Source organism: Giraffa tippelskirchi, chromosome 12, assembly GCF_054371585.1.
Source record: "Giraffa tippelskirchi isolate mGirTip1 chromosome 12, T2T-mGirTip1v1.2.pri, whole genome shotgun sequence".
Taxonomy (NCBI): domain Eukaryota; kingdom Metazoa; phylum Chordata; class Mammalia; order Artiodactyla; family Giraffidae; genus Giraffa; species Giraffa tippelskirchi.
The window spans coordinates 6,756,252-6,781,423 of NC_137286.1; the positions used below are offsets into that span (position 1 = coordinate 6,756,252).

General features: G+C 42.9%; 1 protein-coding gene across 1 annotated transcript in view; it reads right to left on the reverse strand.

Moving 5' to 3' along the window:
- Positions 1 to 25,172, reverse strand: part of LOC145529302 (uncharacterized) — an 85,339-nt gene that overhangs the window by 49,177 nt on the left and 10,990 nt on the right. The window contains exon 2 of the mRNA XM_081549420.1: positions 24,225 to 24,351. Within this exon, the coding sequence (XP_081405546.1) occupies positions 24,225 to 24,351 (127 nt within the window). The remainder of the gene's footprint in view (positions 1 to 24,224; positions 24,352 to 25,172) is intronic.

A 25,172-nucleotide genomic window follows, 5' to 3' on the forward strand; every position in this document is an offset into this window, starting at 1 on the left:
GTTGCCAAGCCTTGTTTAGGAGGGCTCTGGAGGATGACGATGATGTAGTCAAGATGGTGAGAGAGGCGTTTGCAATCCACCCAGGTGTGCTTGCCAACTCTGCTCTCAGGGAAGATTCTGAGGGCAGGTACGGGAAGGGGCTTGGGGAAGGTACAACATCCACACCACGGGTCAGAGCCTCAGCCACTCCACGCCTGCTTCCGGGGCATCACTGGAGACTATGCCTAAATAAGGACCACCAATTAGAGTTCTGAGAAATCCCCGATTTGCTGGCAATCGGGAGGCAGAAATCGGAAACCCGGGAGAGGCTTGCCCTCTTAAGCCTTGTGGGTGCCAAAGACCTTACTGAAATTCAGTAACAGAAGATGGGGAGCGTGGACTCATTTTGTTCCGGCAAATTCTGTCAGCATCAGCAGGCCTCACACTGTGATCTGCCTCTCTGCCTCTTGCTCTATCAACTCCACATGTTGCCCCGGTGGCCGTCTTTGTACTTAATAGAACTTGTCAAAACATATCTATCAGTTACGTGGGGAGCAGACTTGGGTGGTCAGGCGAGGGCTGGCTGGGTGCAGGCTGCCAGTCCTGGTGGCCACAGACAGCCCCTGCTCAGTGCTCCTCTAAATGAAGGGGACATACTGTTGAGTCACTGGGTTTTTAAATAATTCTCACACCAGCCGCTGCCATTAATAGCACGTTTTTGTTTATTTGAAATCTCAGTCTTTACTTTCATGTGGATTTTTTGTGGTTCTCAAAACTGTAAGAGAAATAAAACATGTTCTATTTGGAGGAACATTTAATGCTTCAAATGAATATGTTTAGGGATGTACATACACACCGACATGTAAAGATAAATGGATGTACATTATTTTGCATATTTGCATATGTGTACATTTAGGAGCATGGCCGCATTATTTGAGTGTGTACAGACACAAGCATAGCAATGCTTGTGTACAAGCTCTCATGGGCATAATTATGCATGCACATTCATATATATTATATATATACCTATATATCCTATGTATGCAAACATCATATATACATATCATATATGGTATGATTATGTTATAGCCAGTCTGACTGTGTGTGTGTTCATATATATATGTGTGTGTGCGTATGTGTATACATATATGTACACATAATATATATATATATGTGTAAGGAATTCCCTTGTGGCTCTGATGGTAAAGAATCTGCCTGCAATGAAGGAGACCCAGGTTTGATCCCTGGGTCGGGAAGATCCCCTGGAGAAGGGAATGGCTGCACTCTCCAGTATTCTTGCCTGGAGAAGTCCATGGACAGAGAAGCTTGGCGGGTTACAGTCCATGGAGTCACAAAGAGTCAGTTATATACATACATATACACATAATGCGCGCACACACACACACACAGTCACATATATACACACATATATACACATGCTGATATTTGCATATGTGTACATACAAATATATATATATATATATATATATATATACATACATGTGTGTACACACACACACACACTCCAATGTTGCATCCACAAATGTTCTTTTGTGTCCCTGGAATAACAACACATCATGTCCTTCCAACAAATCTGTTTATGTGGCTCCCAGTGACATGACATCTCCCTGCCAGGCATCCAGCATTCCCTGAGCCACATCCAATGCCACTGGAATGCTGTGTGGCTGGCCTCTGGCTGGGACTTACCCACCCACTACCTGGCCTGGGAACCAGGGAAAAGAGATTCTGGTAATGGACTGGCTCAAAATAATCATTGGTCAAAAAGGAATCCAACCACCTGACCTCAAGCCCTTCCCTGTGTGCCACTGAGAATTCCAGGAGGAGCCCCGATGGGATGGCGAAGTTGGCTTTCATGATGTGACGCAGGCATTTTATGTGAACCATGCAGGCAACACACATGTACAGCTTGAGGTGCTGGAAAAGCACAGAGGCGGAACCTATCTGGCCAAGTTCTGCAGTTACCAGTTGCAAGACCTTGAACAAACAAGCTTTCTTACTGGAAACATGAAGTTATTAATACTGTGTTATTCGGGGCAGTAACACTAGCTGCAATTAGTAAGCTGCTAATATGATGCTGTATACTACAGCCCCAGATCTCACTGGCTTCATGAAACTGATTTTATTTCTCGCTCATACTGCAGTCCATTGGGGGTGAGAGGAGGAGGACGTGGCACTGCCTTGTCCTGCTTCTTGGAGCTGGTGGGTGACCAGGACTCAGTCTTTCTGGTGGCTCTGCCATGCTATAGGGTCTCAGAGGGCTCCAGTGGATTCTCTCCATCCGGCCAGCCAATGAGCAAAGTGAGAGGGCACAGAGGATCACAACACAGGTTTTAGAGGACAAGTCTGGACATGACGCCTGTCACTTTCAGCCTTATTCCAATAGCCAAAAAGCAATCTGGTGGCCCAACCTAACTGCAGGGGAATCTGGGAAATGTAGTTTCGCTGAGTGTCCAGGAGAAGAATGAAATGGGTTTGGTCAATATCTATTTGGCAAGGTTAAGAGGATGTACTCAATATATTGTAATAACTTATAATGGAAGAGATTGTTAAAAAAGAATATATATGATATGTCTGTGCTCAGTCATGTCTGACTCTTTGTGACCTCATGGACTGCAGCTCACCAGGCTCCTCTGTCCACTTGATTTCCCAAGCAAGAATACTTGAGTGGGTCGCCAGTCCCTTCTCCAGGAAGATATATATATGTATGTATGTATGTATATATAAAACTGAATCACTTTGCTGTACATCTGTACATCTGAAACTAATACAACATAGTAAATCTACTATATTTCAATGAATTTTTAAAAATGAGAACTTGTATTTAAAGCCTGCAGTGAAATGGTAGGTACTCAAGTCACTGTACCCACTTTCACCATTATTGCTGCTGCTGCTACTGCTATCATTATTATTATTAACCAACCAGAGAGGAAACATTTTGCAACATTCTTTTTTTTCTTACTGAAGTATAGTTGATTTACAATGTTGTGTCAATCTCTGGTGTGCAACAAAGTGACTCAGTTATACACATGTATATTTACATAGCTTTTAATATTCTTCTCCATTATCGTTTATCACAAGATATTGAATATAGTTCCCTGTGCTATACATTAGGGCCTTGTTATTTATCCATTCTAAATGTACTGCAATATCCTTTTGTCTCATTTTAAGGTGGTATTATTTCTATATTCAGAAAATGATTGCCTATATTCTGGAAATGGAAACAAAAGACATGATAATTTCTTTCTAAATTTCTAACTTATGAAACATATTTCAATATCTATCTAATATTTATCATAAATCTTGTTCTGGCATTGGCTCTTATCTGCCTGTAAAATACTATCTTGCTTTTTCTGACCATTTAAAGTATTAGTAGCTCAGTCTTGTTGACTCTTTGTGACCCCATGAACTGTAGCCTGCCAGGCCTTAGGAAGCATCACTATGAGCAAAGCTAATGGAGGTGATGGAATTCCAGTTGAGCTATTTCAAATCCTAAAAGATGATACTGTGAAAGTGCTGCACTCAATATGCCAGCAAATATGGAAATCTCAGCAGTGGCCACAGGACTGGAAAAGGTCAGCTTTCATTCCAATCCCAAAGAAAAGCAATGCCAAAGAATGTTCAAATTACCACACAGTTGCACTCATCTCACACGCTAGTAAAGTAATACTCAAAATTCTCCAATTCTTCAACAATACGTGAACCATGAACTTCCAGATGTTCAAGCTGGATTTTTTGAAAAGGCAGAGGAACCAGAGATCAAATTGCCAACATCCATTGGATCATCTAAAAAGCAAGAGAGTTCCAGAAAAATATCTACTTCTGCTTTATTAACTATGCCAAAGCCTTGACTGTGTGGATCACAATAAACTGTGGAAAATTCTGAAAGAGATGGGAATACCAGACCATCTGACCTGTCTCTTGAGAAACCTGTATGCAGATCAGGAAGCAACAGTTAGAACTGGACATGGAACAACAGACTGGTTCCAAATAGGAAAAAGAGTACGTCAAGGCTGTATATTGTCACCCTGCTTATTTAACTTATATGCAGAGTACATCATGAGAAACGCTGGGCTGGAAGAAGCACAAGCTGGAATCAAGATTGCCGGGAGAAATATCAATAACCTCAGATATGCAAATGACACCACCCTTATGGCAGAAAGTGAAGAAGAACTAAAGAGCCTCCTGATGAAAGTGAAAGAGGAGAGTGAAAAAGTTGGCTTAAAGCTCACCATTCAAAAAACCAAGATCATGGCATCTGGTCCCATCACTTCATGGGAAATAGATGGGGAAACAGTGGAAACAGTATCAGACTTTATTTTTCTGGGCTCCAAAATCACTGCAGATGGTGACTGCAGCTATGAAATTAAAAGACGCTTACTCCTTGGGAGAAAAGTTGTGATCAACCTAGACAGCATATTAAAAAGCAGAGACATTACTTTGCCAACAAAGGTCCGTCTAGTAGTTGGACCATAAGGAAAGCTGAATGCTGAAGAATAGATGCTTTTGAACTCTGATGCTGGAGAAGACTCTTGAGAGTCCCTTGAACTTCAGGCAGATCCAACCAGTCCATCCTAAAGGAGATCAGAAGGACTTATGCTGAAGCTGAAGCTCCAATACTTTGGCCACCTGATGCAAAGAACTGACTCATTTGAAAAGACCCTGATGCTGGGAAAGATTGGAGGCAGGAGGAGAAGGGGACGACAGAGGATGAGATGGTTGGATGGCATCACTGATTCAATGGACATGACTTTGAGTAAACTCCAGGAGTTGGTGATGGACAGGGAGGCCTGGCATGCTGCGGTTCATGGGGTCGCAAAGAGTCAGACACGACTGAGTGACTGAACTGAACTGAGGCTCCTCCGTCTATGGAAATCTCCAGACAAGAATAATGGAGTGAGTAGTCATTTCCTTCTCCAAGGGATCTTCCAGGCACAGGGACTGAACCCGGTCTCCTGCATTGTAGGCAGATTCTTTACCATGTGAGCCACCATTAGGTCCAGATATTCTACCATCCAGGGGGTGGAATTCTAAGTTCTTTCCATGCTATGCTTGGGGAGGATCATCTCCCCCATGTTTGCAATCATTTCATCACAGTTCGTGGGTCTTTAATGCCCCACATCTTTGCCGTAGTTGAGAATAAGCATAAATGAACTCCAATTCTTCTCCTTTAGCTGAATTAATAAATGTTTATGTCCCCAAGACTTGCTGTAGTCAGAAACTCATGATTCATCTGAATTCTTAATTTACCTGTAACACCTCTATGCAAATTACCTCCTGCCCCCAGTATACACTTTGGGTCAGTCAGTTGGCAAGGATCTGTGCTGGGTCTGGAGGAAAGAGGCTCTCATACTTGAAGCTGGATGGTATCAAGTGATGAGAACTTGCTGGACTTAGAGCTGAGGCTGAAGTTGAAGTCCACATGCTGCAGGAGATTTCAAAGAGCTCATTATTGCAAAAGGCCAGCATTAGTCATGGAGTGGAGTCTTAGGATGTTTATAACAAAGAGAGTTAAGAAAATGACCAAAAAAACCTGACATCTTAATGTGCTGGTCCCCAGATCTGGGTTGGAATTTTGACTCAGTTACTTATTAACCATACCATATTAGAAAGTTGCTTGCCTTTCCTAGTTTTCTTATCTGCAAAGTAAAAAAGCAGAACCATCATTTAAGGAGATGATTTTGAGGATTGAATGAAATAGTGTAAATAAAGTCCTTAGCATGAAGCTTAGCACATAAAAAAATGCTTGACTGAAAAGTAGTGAAAAACTAGCAAGTCAAATTTAGTGACCACTTTTGGCTTTTAGGAATTTCCCAGAGGGCTCGAACTAGAGAGGCCCATACAGCTACTCCAATAAATTCATTTTCTATCTCAGTTGGCTGCCTGACCTCAATATGAAAAAGAGAGGCTGCATCTGGCCTGACTCCATCCTCTAAAACCTTTTTAGAAGAACGGGTTGGTGTAGAGTAGACCTTCTACCCAGTTCGCTGACGTGCAGTCGTGTGTGACTCTTTGCTACCCTATGGATGATTGCCCACCAGGCTCCTCTGTCAATGGGAGTCTCCAGGCAAGAACACTAGAGTGGACTGCCATCTCTCCTCCAGGGATCTTCCTGACCCAGGGGTCAAACCTGTGTCTCTTATGTCTCTTGCATTGGCAGGCGGGTTCTTTACCACTTGCGCCCTCTGGGAAGTCCCTCACTGTTACTAGAGACTTATAATTCAGTGGAGACTATGTTTTACTTTGGGAGCTAAATGACCCTTGAACCAATTTGTTGTAAATCTTCAATGGCCTCTGCTCTCTCTGATTTGTGTACCCTATGGTCCCACAACTGTGGATGCGAGATGACTGAGTATCTTCAGTTTTGGAAGACTGTGCTGTTCAGTATTCTGTGTGTAGGAATTTTATGCTGCTGGCTCACTTCTCAGTTTCACAGGCTAAATCATTAAATGACTCCATGTCCACAGAGCCATGCTACAAAGGAACAGGGGGTCAGTTTGTTGCTGTTGCTGAATGTAGGAGTGAATGAAGAGCAGCTTTAGGAGAAGATTTTTCTAGAGCATTGTCTTTGTAAAAATTAATTAATTCATTTGTTTTGGCTGCTCCAGGTCTTAGATGTGGCACAGGGGATCTAGTTCCCTGATCAGGGATTGAAACTGAGCCTCCTGCATTGGAAGTGAGGAGTCCTAGCTGGACCACACAGGAAATCCCTCTAGGGCATTTCTTGGTGGGGGCAGGGGATCAAGGAAGTTGGATGCATTTCTTTTCCCATGCTTTATTATGTTAAATATGTATTTGTTCATGCACATCAAGGCTGTATATTGTCACCCTGTTTGTTTAACTTATGGGCAGACTATATCATGTGAAATCCTGGGCTGGATGAATTATAAGCTGGAATTAAGATTGCCAGCAGAAATATCAACAACCCCAGATAAGCAGATGATACCAGTCTAATGGCAGAAAGTGAAGAGAAACTAAAGAACCTCTTGATGAGGGTGAAAGGAAACCGGAAAAGCTGGCTTGAAACTCAACATTCAAAAAACGAAGATCATAGCATCCAGTCCCATCACTTCATAGCAAATAGACAGGGAAAAGGAAAAAGTGGCAGACTTTATTTTCTTGGGCTCCAAGATCACTGTGGAAGGTGATTGCAGCCATTAAGTTAAAAGACTCTTGATCCTTAGAAGAAAAGCTATGACAAACCTAGACAGCATATCAAAAAGCAGAGACATCACTTTGCTGTCAAAGGTCTGTATATTCAAGGCTATGACTTTTCCAGTAGTCATGTATAGATGTGAAAGTTGGATTGTAAAGAAGGCTGAGCACCAAAGAATTGTTGCTTTTGAATTGTGGTGCTGGAGAAGACTCTTGACAGTCCCTTGGACAGCAAGGAAATCAAACTAGTCAATCCTAAAGGAAATCAATCCTGAATATTCATTGGAAGGACTAATGCTGAAGTTGAAGCTCCAATACTTTGGCCACCTGATGCGAAGAAATGACTCATTGGAAAAGACCCTGATGCTGAGGAAGATTGAAGCCAAGAAGAGAAAGGGGTGGCCATGGATGAGATGGTTAGATAACATCACCAACTCAATGAACATAAATTTGAGCAAACTTTGGGAGATAGTGAAGGGCAGAAGAACCTGCATGCTATAGTCCATGGAGTCACAGAGTTGGACACAACTTAGAGACTAAACACCAGACATATTCATCTGTAACAAGCTCCCAAGGTGATTTGCAGACGCTGTTTTCCAAAGTTCTCTTGCAGAAATATTGTGAGATGATAGCTCTCTACAAAGGGATCGCTTGCACTCTTAGCTCACTGCTTTACACCACAATATGACTTTTGTTGATTTTCTTCAAAAAAGGCCTTCAATATATGATTTCTGTGAGTATTAAGAAATTCAGCCATACGGTCACCTCTCATGGAAAATCTTCCTATATTGTGCCCCTCCCTTGCCCTCTCTATCTCCCCTGAATCCCATTGGCGTGGCCTGAATGAGCTACTTTTACATTCCCATAGTGTATTCCCAAGCTGCAAATCTTGATCAGTAAACATTCGTTGAACAAGCCAATTAACAAATCGATTTTCCAGCTCATGCAAGATTATCTTGTTAGAGTTTATTTTCACCTTTTCTTCTAGAGAAGAGTAGTACCACATCACAAGTATTGCCTGTATCCTTTTTTTTCTTTCCTTAACTTTATCTCTTATCTGTTCTGCGCACAAAGTATTGGTTCTCACCTTGCTATGCAGTAAGATGAACAATGGCATCAGAAATGATTTATTCCCTGCCCTCTTGGATCCGTGGCTGCCCAGGAAGACAGAGGCATCAACAGGGCATGGGAGATGCATACACAGTTGTCCCATCTGTGGGGACAGCAGAGGAGGCAGGCCCTTCATCCCGCCTGCAGTGTTGTGGAGGGCTACTCAGGCTGAGTGCAGCCTAGGCAGAAGCCCAGAGAACTAGGCAGAGACAGAAGGGACAGGGGCAGAAAACCAAGTGCAAAGGCATGTGCACCTTGAACTTGGCATGATCTTACTGAGTACTTTCTCCTTGACGTGCTCTCTAGCTCTTTTGTATCTACAATTGATTCTCTCCTCGCCTGAACTATAAAGTTACCATAGGTGTCCACTTTCTCTCTGTTTCTTAATTTTTTTATTGGAGTATAGTTGATTTACAATATTGTGTTAGTTTCTGGTGTACAGCAAAGTGACTCAGTTGTACATATACATGTATCCAGTCTTTTTCAGATTCTTTCCTCAGATAGATCATTACTGAGCCTTGAGACTAGTTCCCTGTGCTTTGCAGTGGGTCCTTGTTAGTTGTCTATTTTATATAGAGTAGTGTGTTCCCCAGTAACCTGGGCCAGGCTTGGGCGTTTCAAGGCTGGGATTCTTTTTATAATTTAGGGCAGCCATGCATTTGGAGGAACAAATACTTTTGGTGACTTCTTGCTAAGTGTTTTGTTGTGTTTGTATGTTTGTTGTTGTTTTGCTTTGCTTGTTTATGTTTTCTCCCTTCCTGTCTCTTCCGCTTACACAGCAAACTGTGCTTCCTTCTACGTGAATACCCATCTGTCCAGGGTCACAGACTCGAACACCACCTTGGGCCAGAAAGCTGATAAATCCTAGTTATGGATCTGGGGAGGGCTAAGACAACATGCCCGTGAGGATCTAGACAGCACACGCCCTATTTCAAATTCACTGTCTTGCTGTAATAAGACTCTGAGCCAGCCAAACAGAACGCCTCTGCCTCTACCTTGTGGATCTGGCCCAGTAACTTCCCATGTGTGACCTCTGTCAGTGAGGTCCTGGGGCAGAGCTGATGTGTTATTTATTTTCCAATCTCTGGAGCTCAGGAAAAAGTAGGTGTTTAGGAATTGTTTGTGTTTGAATCCTAGTGAGCTTTGCCAGCAGAGCTTTTGAAAACAACGGCTGTGCAAGTTCTGATCCAGCCTGAGTGATTATTGGCTCAGTCAGGTAAACGTAAATTGGTAAATGGATGAGTAAGAAAAAAAGATACTCTGAACTGATAGGAAATTTGCCTCAGATGATTCACCTACTGAGAGATCAAATTAGAATTCACACCTAGTAGTGCGTGGCCCCAAATACTGTGGTGTTCTGTGCAACACAGGAAAACAAAAATCACCTATAGTAACAATTCGATCTGAAGATTTCCTTGCAAAGGCCATTCTCATCATGTCATCCTCTTGCTTAAAACTTTTCCCATTGTTCTAAGCCAAAGACAAAGTTTCTTAATGTGGCCCATGGAACTCGACAGGACACAGTCCACCAACTCCTGTGCTTTTGGATCCAACCACACTAGACTTACAACCTTCAGGATTTCCTTGTTCACTTAGAATTTGTACTTAGTTTCTCTCTGCTGCAAATCCCTCCCCCACTCCCTTTGTTGTTCAGTTGTTAAGTAGTGTTCCACTGTTTGCAGCCCCCTTGGACTGCAGCCAGGCTCCCCTGTACTTCACCATCTCCCTGAATTTGCTTAAATTCATGTCCATTGAGTTGGTGATGCTATCTAACCATCTCATCCTCTGCCACTCCTTTCTCCTTTTGCCTTCAATCTTCCCCAGCATTTTTTCCAATGAGTCAGCTCTTTGCATCAGGTAGCCAGAATATTGGAACTTCAGCTTCAGCATCAGTCCTTCCAATGAGTTTTCAGGGTTGATTTCCTTTAGGATTGACTGGTTTGATCTCCTTGCTGCCCAAGGGACTCTAAGGAATCTTCTCCAGCACCACAATCGAAAGCATCAATCCTTTGATGCTCAGCCTTCTTTTGGGGCTTTCCAAGTGGCTCTAGTGGTAAAGAACCCACCTGTCAGTGCATGGCACGTAAGAGACCAGGGTTTGATCTCTGGGTTGAGAAGATCCTCTGGAGAAGGGCATGGCAACTTACTCCAATATTAATGCCTGGAGAATCCGCATGGATGGAGGAGCCTGGTGGGCCACAATCCATAGGGTTACAAAGAGATGGACACGACTAAAGCAGCTTAGGAACTCTCACATCTGTAGGTGACTGCTGGAAAAACCATAGGGAATTTAATTCAGATGACCATTATATCTACTACTGTGGGCAAGAATCCCTTAAAAGAAATGGAGTAGGCTTCATAGTCACCAACCTCTTGCTTAAAATCAATTTATCCTTTAGCTGGCTCAGATGGTAAAGCGTCTGCCTACAATGCGGGAGACCTGGGTTCAATCCCTGGGTTGGGAAGATCTCATGGACGGAGGAGCCTGTTAGGCTACAGTCCATGGGGTTGCAAAGAGTCGGACACATCTGAGTGACTTCACTTTCATCTTTTCTTTTTTTTTGGCTGGGCCATGTGGCTTGTGGGATCTTCATTCCCCGACCAGGGATTGAACCCAGGCCCTTGGCAGTGAGAGCACAAAATCCCAACCATTGGACTGCCAGGGAGGTCCCTATACCCTATAAAGCATCTTCTAACATCCCTGCCTAGGTACAGGCCCTCTGCCATCATCACCCATACTGTCCCTTTAAAGCTGCAGTTACGCACTTGCGTATTAACTACCTCGACTGTTGCTTGGACTGGCAGAGACAATGCCCACCTTGTCTTATTCAGCAAGATACCTAAGGCATTGTTTGGCCCAGAACCAGTGACCAATAAATATTTGTTGAGTGGATGAATGAAAGTTACCCATTATCTGGGATGCATGTGTCAGTGTTGGCCAGCTGGCCACTCTTCAGTGATGGGGCAGCTGGGAGCTGTGCAGAAAAGGTGGGGAGGGGGTAGGATGAGGCTCGCTGATCCTGAGGGTCCCTTCTGGGACTCTGAGTCTCTGCTGTCCCTCTCAGAGGTCCAGAGGACACTTACGGGCCTCCTGCTGCTTGCACTGCAGTCTGAGACCTGTACAAAGTAGGTCAGGTACCATAATAGAACTCGACAAGTCACTCACGAGAGACCTGGCTGTCCCAAACAATTCAAGTCAGAGAACCAGGCCACGGCTGAATAGGCAGAGGACGAGGACGTTTATTAAGGTGATAGAGCATAATGAACCCAGGGCAACAGAGAGATGTCTGACTCGCTATTAGATCAGTTATCAAACACTACAGCAGTGTCCCCTCTTCACCGTGCAAGCCGAGCTAGCCGGTGACATGTTAGGTCAATCAAGGCATGCAGTCACCGTCACTGTAAAAACAAGCATGAAAGTCCCTTTTCAAGTCTAATTTAGTGCTTGGATTTCTACTGGACCTTCCTGATCACCTTGCATAGCGTTTAATGACAAGGTGACTTTGGGACAGCACCTGTACCAGCTACTTCAAACCATCCCTGGACTATTTCAACCCTTCTGAATTTTGTGGCAAGAAGCTTCCAAATCTGTTGAAAGTCAACAGGGGTTAAATACTCAATCATTTTAGGAGAAGAGATATATTTTGGCCTCGCCAAAGAGGTTTTAGCAAGCAAGTGACAAAAGGACCTTGAAAGAATGGGCTGCTCAGAGGTAACTTGGTTATGACAGTTCCCCTGATGACAGAACTTCTGCTGGATCATTGTTGACTGCAAAAAAATGCCCAAACTCCCAGCATGGTCTTGGTGTATCCCTCAGTCGGGTGCCCACCTGCTTCTCTAATTCATCCCCATCCTCTTACATTCTGAATGCATGGGATTCCCGACTCTCCAAATTTTTTTTTATTGTCCATCTTTGCAGAGAACACTTCTCAAATGACCCTTTCATCACATTACCATGGCTGAATGCATAAACATAGCTTTTATTATTTATTAAATTATTAACTCTTATATCCTTGTCTGACTGGGCCCCCATGAGACTGTGTATGGTCAAGGGCAGGGCATTTTATTTATTTAGCATTTTCTCATATAAGCCTCAGTGCTTGGTGTAGTTTCTGGCAAACAGGCAGTATCACACACACAGTAGTTTAGTTCATCAAAGAGTGAGCAGACTGATGAATGGACAGATGAACATAGGACTGGGAGGCAAGGGGTTGGTACTGAAAACATGTGAACATTTCTCCATGAGCCAATTGAAGCCACTCAGGAGTTTACAGGAAAGAGTTGTATGTTTGCTTTAGAAAGATCAATCCAGTGACAGGGAGTGAGGGTTGGAGAGACCTCATGCAGAAGAGCTTGTGGGGAAGATGAAAGAGTCCACCAAAGATGTAATGGTGGCCAGGAGGAATGACAATGGGGCTGGAAAGAAACTGATGGATAAGGAAGGTAATTAGGACCTAATATAAGCAAGACTTGGTAAATATTTTAATAAAGATGGTAAGAGTGACTTCCTCTTATCTGCCGTGAATAAGTGGGTGGACAGAAACACCATTCAATGAGCTGGGAAAGTGTTTTAAATTGCATAGCAACTCTTTCCAGAGTTATTTCTGACATGAGTGTTAAATCCCACAATCATATTAATAATTTATTAGTTGTCTATAGTGTATCTTTTTGTTTTTCTGTAAAAAAGATATATGAGTTAAGTTGTACCATCCAGAAGACTTGTGTCTATTTCTGTTGCCTATGAGTTTCTGATTTAATTGGCATCCAGAAGACTTGTGTCTATTTCTGTTGCCTATGAGTTTCTGATTTAATTGGCTAATTTTCTTGATCATAATTGGAAGCTCTTTCAGTGCTGAGCTAGGTTGAGGTTTACTTTTGTTCTGAGACTTGAATACCTGACAATATATTTATCTTGCTTTATATTCAAAATGAAGTTGACAACAGAAAATTCTTTGGGCAAAATATTCTTTGACCTCAGAATTTCATGAAGATTCATATTTCACTATCACTCTAGCAAAAAATAAGTTCTTTGAGTCTAAGACGTAAGTGTTAATATGTGACAACAGACAGCAAAACCCATAAGTGTATGTTCATGTTATTTGGACTTCTATTTGTGTGTTCGGAAGATGTAAATGAAACTTTTGAATACCTTGTGGAGAATGCAGAAGAAAGCGTAGATAACCCAATGGATTCTGTATAGAGAGTATATGTCTGGGGAAAATATGGCAGAACCAGAAGATCAGAAGCTCCAAGACTTTCACCAGAAACTTGGAAAGTTTGTACATCAGTACTGAATGGTGATCACAGGATGGACAATGTGTTAGAAGGCTGGCATAGCAAGTTTCAATGAAGTTAAATATTTATATTATTTAAGAAATCATGGACCAATCATCTCAATGCATATTTTGGACAGGACCAAATATCAAGGTGCTTTTGTGTGGACCACATGCCTCCATGAAGATTTTGAAAAGTACCAAATGTCCTACAAGAATAAAAATCAGTCACGTCAGTTCTATTCACCCCATGATTTAAGTCTATTACATCAAACTGTAGTCAATTGCTTCTAGTAAGCCTTTAGCAGAAAGTAAGAAATCAATTTGAGCAGATGTGTGTTTATGGACAGTAATGAATGATATCTTTAAAAGTGAAATATTTCCTCTTTATTAGGCATTTTTAAATAATGTGTCATATTTTCATTAAATTTTATAAACATTTCATTTCTAACACTTCATCACTGGGGAAATAGGGAAATTTGAATTTATAGTGGATCAATACATAAATTTTAACAACTAATGTGCACACCAAAAAAGACTGTTCATTAAATTCCAATGCATTCAATAGTCAAGCACTTCTCAGCTGAAATCAGAGAAGACTTATGGTCTCCGGTTGTATTCTTAGTGCAGGGGACACAGGGGCAGAATTGGTCCAGCGCCTTGCCTTCAAGGACCTCAGTCTGGGCTGAAGACAGACCTTCGGATGATGAGACACAGTGCTGAGGCGAGTGCATCACAGGAAGCAGGGCAGTGCCCACGTAGCTGGGAATGATTAAAACTCTTCAGAGTGGTTGAAATGAGGGATTGCGAGAGACTTCTAGGAAGAGGGGGGTTTTTGAACTGAAATGTCAGGGGTGCATGTGATTTTAAGATGTGCTCATAAAACTGTAAGCAGTTCCTCATTCCTGGAGCATAACATTCAAGGAAGGAGAGATAGAAACGGAGACTGGGTCAGAAGCACCTGTTGGTGTTCAGTCACTAAAACGTGTCCGACTCTTTCCAGCCCCAAGCACGGCAGCACGCCAGGCCCCCCTGTCCTCCACAACCTCCCAGAGTTTGCTCAGATTCACATTCGTTGAGTTGGTGATGCTATCTAACCATCTCACCCTCTGTCTCCCCGCTTCTCCTTTGGCCTTTAACCTTTCCCAGCATCAGAGTCTTTTCCAACTGAGTCATATCAGGTGGCCAAAGTATTGGAGCCTCAGCTTCAACATCAGTCCTTCCAATGAATATTCAGGGTTGATGTTCTTTAGAATTGACTGGTTGGATCTCCTTGCTGTCCAAGGGACTCTAAGGAGTCTTCTCCAGCACCACAGTTTGAAAGCGTCAATTCTTCGGCGCTCAGCCTTCTTTATGGTCCAACTCTCACATCTGTATGCAACTACTGGAAAAACCATAGCTCTGATTATACAGACTTTGTCAGCAAAGCGATGTCTCTGCTAAGTGGCTTTTAATTTCATGGCTGCTGTCACTGTCCACAGTGATTTTGGAGCCCAAGAAAAGAACATCTGTCACTACCTGCTAAGTAGTCTAGGATTTATTCTGAGAGTGGCTAGGAGGCAATCCATTTTTTGCAGCAGAGCAGGAGACAAAGTCCAAGGTGGCCTCTGAAATCCCTTCCTCCCTCCTTTCCCCATCCTCTGTGGCACAGAATCCCAAGATCCAATATAGGGTCACATCAAGGTGACATCTGTGGAACCCGATTTGTTTTTAACGAAAGGAAGGTCATCTCGTGCACCTTGAGGTCATGGGAGAGGAGAGGCGCCTGGGGTCTTCATTGGTGCCGGGCCCCCACTCACTGCTGGAGTGGAGGTGCTACTCTCTTGAACTCTCCCACACAGGTGTGAGCCAGGCTGTGCCCTCACCCAGCTCTGTGTTTTTCTTCTCCCAGAAACAATGGGATTCTAAGTGCATTGCCTAAGAACCGAGGAAGCTGCAGTCTCTTTTCAGGCTGTGGCCCTGAGCTCTCAGGCCTTCACAATGGCTTGCCTGATAGCAACAGGCTGTTGAAGACTTATTGTCTCGTTGAATTTTGTTGTGTGTCCTTTTTTCTTCCCCGTGAAAAGAAAGGGGGCCATTCTTTCCAGAATACAGGGCATTTTTCTTCTCCCCATAGTCACTCAGCAACCTTGAAGTTTGCAGCAGTTACAATAAGCAACTTTGCCTCCTGGCTCTGCCCTTCGGAGGCTTGCCTTCTCAGGGACAATAGGTTGAAAATTCCCCCAGCAATCAGTTCTTCCAAAAGTAACGATAGATGCTGTTTGCCTTTTTATATGCCTAATACGAAGCTAGTTTGTTTTCTTTTTTAATTAAAATGTTAAACCTTTCATCGGGAGAGAATTTGATTTATAAAGGGGCTGCAGAAAGAGTGCAAGATTTTCATGTGCCTTTTACCAAACTTCCCCAAACATGCGCGCCCACGGGATAATGATCAAAGATAGCAAATCAATATTCACATACTGTTGCTATTAAGTAATCTACAGACCTCATTCAAAGGCTGTCCATTTCCCTTTTTCCCCTGTTCCAGAATCCAGTTCTGGACAACAGACTGCATTTGCTTGCCATGTCCCTTTATCTTTGGAATCTAGAGGGATTCCAAATGTTACCCATTTTTCATGACCTTGACACTTTTGAAGAGTCCTAGACAGTTGTTTTGTAGAAGATTTGGTCTCCATTTGGGTTTGTCTGATGTTTCTTCATGTTTAGATTCAAGTTTTCCATTTTTTTGTAGAAACAGCAGAAAAGTGATTCAGTGCTCTTCTCTGCTTCAAGGGCCCCTGAGATAAATGTGTCTCACTGCTGGTCACTTTGGTCACTGGTCACTGGGCTCAAATGGTATCAGCCAGATTTCTCTGCTAGAAAGTCATTTTGTTCCTTTCTAATCAGGGAAGGTGTCATGGCGCCAGATTGTGAGACCATGTGAATATCCTGTCTCTTGCTGTTCTTTGACCTACTATTTTTAGCATTCATTGAAGACTTTTGACTGAAACAATTTTTACAACAATGGTTGAAAAACTTGAGTTTTCAAAATTTTACATTGTTTTGTACATATTTCTAAGTTGAGATCCTCTTATAAGGAAGGGCTTTCTCTTTCCCTCCATGTTCTTATTTATTTGAATATTTATATCAGCATGATCCATGGGTTCTGATTTTGTCCTGTGATTAGAGTCCATCACCATCATTACATATCCTGTTGTTTAAATTGTTCTAGTTTTGGCCATTAGGACAAAGTTTAAGTTGGTACCTATGTACATTTAAGAAGCCCCCATCTTTCTTGAACATCTTATTTTTTAGGGACCTTAAGATGATATGGGCTCATCTTGTACTTTTCTCGCACCAGTCCTGGAATCAGCTATTTCTCCAGACTGATTGCTTTTATTAGAGGATGATACCTAGAAACCAAAATCTGGGTTCTAAGGATGCTCATTGCTACTGAGTATCTCTATTTCTAGGCCTTTTTTGGTAGACAGTACATACACTGACTGATTTGATCTTCCCAACAAGCTCCTGGGAAAGAAGTATTGTGGTCATCTTACCAGACAATGAAAATGAGAGCATTTGGCATGCGTTGAGGTCGCACAACTCAATGCGGAAGAACTGGAAATCAAACTCAAGTGTGCTGGCTTGAAAAGGCAGTATCCTTCCTACCACGCGGTGCTAACTCCTGGAGGGTGGCAGCAGGCCTCTCCTTTCTAGTTGGCATGGCTTCCCCGTGCTCCTTCATGCCTCTTCCCTGGATGTTCCCTCAATATTTTTTTTCTAGTTGACCAGAATGTGTCATTCTACTGAGGCCAACGTAGTCTACTTTTGGGGGTCTCACTTTGGAGCCTCAAGCATTCTTTGATTACCCACAAGTTCCCTTCTTTATTGATTATTCCTGTTCATGGATTCAGTTCTTTATTCCTCCAGGAAACCCTCCGTGATAGCAACATGCGCACAGCATCCATCAGAATCCTGATCTCATTTGTAGCCAATTGGTTGATTAATTGCATGACTATTTGCTTAATGCATAACATCTGTGCTAAAATTTAACATCTGGGAGAGTTGGAATAGTGGTTGGTACGTTACTTGACTTATAACAGGTACTTAAGTGATATTTGTTAACTGGACAAATAGAGGAAGTTGGTCACTTCTTACTCTGCTTCCCGAAGGATTACATCTATGGATTCTGAGAAAGCGCTCTTGCGCTTCCCCAGGCTCAAAGGAAATATTTATCTTCTCTTGCCTGCCTTTCCCCAACAGTAGAAAGTCCGTTCCTCTGTGATCAGCAGGAATTCCCTTTTGCTCTTAATTACTTAATTGTTTCATTAAGTCCAATTGCTTAATTGGATTAATCCCATCTTCCCTCAAGGGGCATCAGCAGTGGACAGGCTCTCCACCCACTGGCGAGCAGACCTGCTGCAAGAGCATCTGAGCACAGACTTCTGGTCCCCTCTGCATAGATCCTCTGGGTGGAGGTAAAAGTCTCTGCAGATTAGCCAGGCTTTGAGAAGTTAGTGTGTGGACTTTGGGGGGAGGCTGGTGGGGTCAAGACTAAGTGCCTGCACCCTAAGAGGACAGCTAAGATGGCAGTCCCACAGGACTCTAAGAGAGGACGGGACATGCAAACTAGTGCTGGGGGCAACGGGGTGTAGGCGATGAAGAGAGCATCCTAGTGAACAGGAAGGATGCTGCCCAAGCTGGCCCGGCTACCACCGCCACTTCTCCCCCTCTCCCTCCAGGGTGACGTCACGTCATCTCCTTGTGAACCCAGCCCACCGCGTTCTCCACAGGGTTACAATCGTTTAAGCCGCCTTTAAGTTGGTGATTTCCAAGAATTCTATCTCAGCCAGTTAGCGGGCAATCTTGAACACTCTTACAACTGAGTTTTTTTTTTTTCTCCCTCAATTTGGAGACCAACTCTCACCCAACAGGCCCTCCTTGCTCCCACAATAGATCTCTGTCTTGTCCAGCAGACTGGGGTCCATGCTCAGGGTAATAGCTGTATGTTGCGAACCTGAACCACTGAAATCTGTAAAGGCAGCAACTATCTCTTTCTATGTGGGACAGTGTCTCTAGGGCCACAAACAAGATCTGGCACAGATCGGGAGCCCAATAAGTCCTTAGAGGAGGAATGAGTCAAACAGCTGTGGCCTTTGTGGCTAAGAGATATATACTCACCCTGTGACTCAGAATGGCAGAGTGGGGAAGTGGGTTTAGGTCCTGAGTGAGGAGGGATGTGTTCATGGGCAGGTACCTTATGGAGTCACAAGTGGTATCTCCATTCCTGAAAGACTCCCGGGAAACTTTAAGTACAAGGATACTGGAAAGGAATTTCTACAGAGTTGGACCAGATGGCTTATGTGATGGACCCCGTGGCTCTAAAATATTATGATTCAACAGACAGCAATAGTATAGTGATTAGAGCACAGAGCTTTGGGTCATATACAGCTCAGTTTGCAAATTGCAATTTAATTTTATTCCTGATTTTATCATCTTACAATTGTGTGATTGGAGTGAGTCCTCATCTGTTACTCATAAATTGTCCAGTGACAAGGGTGACCACAGCCAAGAGGGTCACGTCTGCTCCATCAGTCTCTGCTCCTTACTTAGCACGTGCATCATTGCCACAGTTCTTCCTTGTCACACACATGCACACACGCACATACATACAAACACATCAAATCTGACTGGGGATGTTTTTCTCATTTAGATTTACAAGCTGACATGAAAATCCATTACTTAAACTACTTACTTCACATACGAGGCTCAAGGGAGAAGAGTTATTTTTACGAAGTCAGAGGAGGCACCCTGACCCGGGCTTCCTAGAGCCCATTCCCAGGTCCTCTGCCAGCTTGTCGTGTGCTTTGAGATCACATGGTCCCTGACTCTGAATGAGAAAGATGCCAGCGTGGGCCTCTCCCCAGGGGCAGGCGTGCTTGTGAATTTGAGAAGAGATGTGTAGACTTCTGGGGGAAGTGTGAGAGCATGCCGGTGGAGCATTCACAGTTACCTGCTCCTGGACTTGTTCTAGGATATTCTGATGCCGGAGGCCCCGTCGAAGTGTTACTTTTCTGACAGTGGATTTCACGTTTCAGCATAGAAAAATTTCAAAGGAGAGAAAAATCAGCTTTTAACTTTTCCCCTTTGCAGCTTCTCCAGACTTGATGGTAACTTGCTGGGAATGGCATTTACACCAGAAAAGCAAGAAGGATTGTTCGGGGCCTGGCGTGAGATAGCATCCTTGATGCTACCAAAGGCCTGTCAGGGCAAGGGTCCAACAGGCCTGGTCTAGAGGGCTTCCCCGAGTCCCCAGGGCTCCATGTTGACCTGATTGGACTGGAGGACCATGTCTGCTTCAGAACATTTGGAAAAACATTTTGCAAAATCACCTGTACCTTTTGGATTGTTTTTCTTCAACTGAAAAATATCAAAGACACAAATGTGTGTTAACCTACTATGATGGTATTTGTGTAAGAGAAAAAAAGGCTTTTTATTAAAATCAAGCCTTTGACACTGCAGAAAAGTAAAGATTTGGTAGCCTAAGGTCTAAAGTCATCTCTGATAGTAGACGAAAAACTGTGGGCAAGAAACAATTTAATGTACTCTCTCTATATATATACATATATATTTTAGATAACATATATAAATGAGATAATACAGTGTATTTCTGACTGACTTATTTCACTTAGCATAATGTCCCTAGATATAGCCATGTTGTCACAAATGACAGATTATGTTATTTATATATGTATATATAACATATATCATATGTATGGTTACATATATTATTCTACCATATAATAATCATATATGTATATATATACATATATAATGAAAGTGAAGTTGCTCAGTCATGTCCAACTCTTTGCGACCCCATGGACTGTAGCCTACCACGCTACTCTGTCTATGGGATTTTCCAGGCAAGAATACTGGAGCAGCTTGCCATTTCCTTCTCCAGGAGATTTTCCCAACCCAGAGATCAAATCCGGGTCTCCCACACTGTAGGCAGACCTTTACCATCTGAGCCACCAGCAAAGCCCAAATGAAAGTCAGTTCATTCATTTTAAATGAAGTGATGGGTAAGAATGTGAGAATTGGGATTCAGAACACTTGATCTGAATCCCCCTTATGCCCTTTATCAGGCTTCCCTGATAGCTCAGTTGGTAAAGAATCCACCTGCAATGCAGGAGACCTTGGTTCAATTTCTGGGTTGGGAAGATCTGCTGGAAAAGGGATTGAAAAAGTCTGTTGAGCTTTAAGCCAACTTTTTCGTTCTCCTCTTTCACTTTCATCGAGAGGCTCTCTAGTTCTTCTTCACTTTGTGCCATAAGGGTGATGTCATCTGCATATCTGAGGTTATTGACATTTCTCCCGGCAATCTTGATTTCAGCTTGTGCTTCTTCCAGCCCAGTGTCTCTCATGATGTACTCTGCATATAAGTTAAATAAGCAGGGTGACAATATACAGCCTTGACGTACTCCTTTTCCTATTTGGAACCAGTCTGTTGTTCCATGTCCAGTTCTAACTGTTGTTTCCTGACCTGCATACAGGTTTCTCAAGGAGGAAGGTCAGGTGGTCTGGTATTCCCATCTCTTTCAGAATTTTCCACAGTTTATTGTGATCCACACAGTCAAAGGCTTTGGCATAGTCAACAAAGCAGAAATAGATGTTTATAGATGTTTAATAGATCTTAGAGTTACCAGATTGGAAAGGAGGGGAGGGACAAATTGGGAGATTGGGATTGACATATACAAGATATAAAATAGATAATGAAAAAAGACCTATTGTACAGCACAGAGAACTCTACTCAGTACTCTATAAAGACTCTAGCTTTTTGACAGACACATTTGTTAATATGTTTCTCTATTGTTGCCTAACAGGACTTAGCCTATAGGCCACAGTTGGTGCATAATGACTTTAACAGCTGAGTTCATGGGCCTCAGAGGACCAGAGCCAAGGCCAGTGGAAGTTAATTGTTTAAACAGCCATCTTTAGCCATGCAAATTAAGATGGAGAATGTGTAATTCTATTCTTGGGTCAGTCTGACATTCAATAAATCTGCTTATTTTCTTTCTTTATCTCCCTGTGTCCCCTTCTCATGAGTTTTCAAAAACAATGGTCACAATTTTTACTTTCAAACTCACAGTGCTTCAGCCTTTTTAAGTGTGACTTGAGGAATCTTCAGGTTCAATAGAAGCAAAAAGGGATATGCCCTAAGGGTGTCATCATGATGGTTTGACCTTAGGAAAGTTCCTTCACTTTAAGTTGAGTTTATATTTCTCCCTTGGGTCTTGAAGGAAGGACCTGAAATTTTGAATGGGGGCTTATGCTTTACCCAAACTTAGTGGACCCTTGAGACCCATTGTGCTTCAACACTGAGAGGAAAACACAGGGTGAGATTATGCTTAAGATGACCTCCACTCGGGGCAGTGAAACAGCTAAACTGTGAAGTCCCAGGAGCCAAGTAATAGTAAGGGACAAGAATGTTCAGTCTCCTTCTTCCAAGTTACATAAGCTAACCTTCTCAGTTAGGGAACCCAATATTTAACTATAGTTGTAAAACAAAATGGGAGATAGATAATGGAATATTCAACTGAAATGTCACTCGTTTAAGCATTTATTTGAATGGACATAGCTTTACAAGGTAAATGCTATTTAAACTAATATGTATATGTATTTTTGCCATCTTAATACCGGCGTCTTTTTTTTTGTGTGTGTATTTTTTGCATTTATTCCACAAATATTTATAAAGTACTGACTGAATTGCAGGGACTTGGGCTAGCATTTGGTTTTAATGAAATGTGCATAACTGTTCCAAGTATAGATTTTTACGTACTTTTTTTTATATTGTCGTGTAATTGTTTCACAATGTTGTATTGGTTTCTGCTGTACAATGAAGTGGATCAGCTATATGTGTACATATATACCCTCTCTCCTGGGCTTCCTTCCCCTCACCCCCTGGCCCCACCCCCTCTAGGTCATCACAGAGCATGGAACTGAGTTTCCTGTGCTGTAGAGCAGGTTCCCACCAGCTCTGTATTTTACACATCGTGGTGTGTATGTGTCAATGGTACTCTCCCAGGTTGTCCCCTCCTTCCCCTCAGCCCATGTCCACACATCCATTTTCTACATCTGCATCTCTATTCCTGAGAAAACCATCATTTAAAATGACACCTGTACCCTAATGTTCATTGTAGTACTATTTATAATAACCAAGACACGAAAACAACCAAAACATCCAATGACAGATGAATGGATAAAGAAGATGTCTATATATATACAGCAGAATAGTATAATGGAATATTACTCAGCTATACAAAGGAACAAAATGAGTCATTTGGAGAAATGTGGATGGACCTAGAGTCTGACATACAGAGTGAAGTAAGTCAGAAAGAGATTTTGTCTGCTTTAACCGTTTTTATCTTTTGTCAGAATGTTACTGTATTTCTACAGTATTTGAACATTGCAGTTGTGATGTGCCCTGAGAGCCACCGTGATCTCCCTAAGTAATTCTACTGTCACATTTTTAAAGAGTTTTTCCTGAGCCACACACCCATTGTCATCCTTTTTGAATTGAAGCATCAACCATGAATATTTCTGAAGATACAGAACCTTTGCTGGTTGAGTGTTTTTAAGACTTCCATCCATAAACATCCACCAGTTCCCAACGATTTGCCTTAGGGAAGACAGGAGGGTCAGAGTGCTAGCTCCTGACTTCAAGTCCAGTTTAGCCTAAGGTGGGAGATACATGGATCAAACAATGACACAGTTACATGCAAAATTCACATTCTCGACAAACTAGATGGGAGATGCTGGGTGCTCTGGAAGGGTGCAATGATCTTCCCAAGAAAGTAAATGAAAGCAAAGTTGTAGCATTGTATGAACTTCTCTGGTGGCTCAAACAGTAAAGAATCTGCCTGCAGTGTAGGAGACCTGGGTTTGATCCCTGGGTCAGGGAGATCCCCTGGGGAAGGGAATGGCTATCCATTCCAGTATTCTTGCCCAGAGAATTCCATGGACAGAGGAACTGGGCAAAGAGATGGACATGTATGAGCAATTTTCATCATTTCATCATCATTTTGGGGCTTCCCTGGTGGCTCAGAAAGTAAAGAATCTGCCTGCAATGCAGGAGACTCGGGTTCGATCCCTGGGTTGGGAAGATCCCCTGGAGAAGGGAATGGCTACTCCAGTATTCTTGCCTGGAAAGTTCCAAGAACAGAGGAGCCTTGTGGGCTACAGTTCATGGGGTCACAATGAGTTGGACACCACTGAGCAAACAACACTTTCATTGTAGCACTGCTGGCTGGAATGTATTTCTTTGAATTAATTCTGGAAAGTATAAAGTGGGGAAAGAGGGGTGAGAATGCTTAGCATCTTGAGGCCACAGATCATCATCATCTAATCCCCCTCCTGCCTGTAAACATAGCTGACATGTGAACACAGCTGCTTTCCCTTTTAAAGCTTTCATCGTGTTATTCTACAACACGGGTGTGTCAAAGCACAATATTTCTGGCTACTTTATTGGTTGAGTTAACACAACAAATACCATAAATCCAGTAATTACTAATTGTCTCCTCCATTATCAAGGAAGAAATGAATCATAAACCTTTTATTACTCTAACAGTGGACTACAGGAAGGATTAATCTCCCAGAGAGGCATTTTTCATCTTTACCTGGTGCCAGCTCCCGCTCCGCACTCATCCTTACCTCTGTGGGCTTCCTGCTTAATGCTCTGTCGTGGCCTCTGTTAGGATCAGAATGTCTTGAACTATCTGCGAGCGTTGGCAACTGGTGGTAAATCTCTTCATCCTTTGGTGACTTAGCAATTACTCTCCTTCTCTCGTTGGGAAGAGAATGAAACAGCAACCGTGGTAACCCAGAGTTCTTTCCCACTTGCTGTGAGCCAGCAGTGTGGGCTATTGCTCTGGGCATCCAAGGCCAAGGGCAAGGCTTTAGAAATATTGCTTTGAGGCTGGCAAACTGCTTGAAAAGAACGGCTCGTCCCTAGCAAGAGAACTTTGACCTGGGTATTGATTTTTCATGCGCAATGTCTTGGCTTTACTGTCTCCTACAGGTTACTATCTCCTATCAGGGCTCCCTTGATAGCTCAGTTGGTAAAGAATCTGCCTGCAATGCAGGAGACCCCGTTTCAATTCCTGGGTCGGGAAGATCCGCTGGAGAAGGGATAGGCTACCCACTCCAGTATTTTTGGGCTTCCCTTGTGCCTCAGCTGGTAAAGAATCTGCCTGCAATGCGGAAGACCAGGGTTCGATCCCTGGGTTGGGAAGATCTCCTGGAAAAGGGAAAGGCTACCCACTCCAGTATTCTGGCCTGGAGAATCCCATGGACTGTATAGTCCATGCGGTCGCAAAGAGTCAGATGTGACTGAGTTTTTACTTTCACAGGTTAACGGACACAGTCAGATATCAAGAGCATGTGTGAAAAAAGCACCCCGAAAAAAGAGAGAACGCAGCCATCATCAGAGACAGCCTGGAGCTGCAGCTCTCAAAGCATTTTCCTGCTGATATCATAGGCGGGTCCCTTGTCACCCTCCCATCTTCACTCTTCTCTCCTGTGTTTACTTACTGCTACAGTTTCATCCACATTCAAGACAGCATGGCATAGCACGGCTTTTAAAGTCCAAGGCCTGGGACT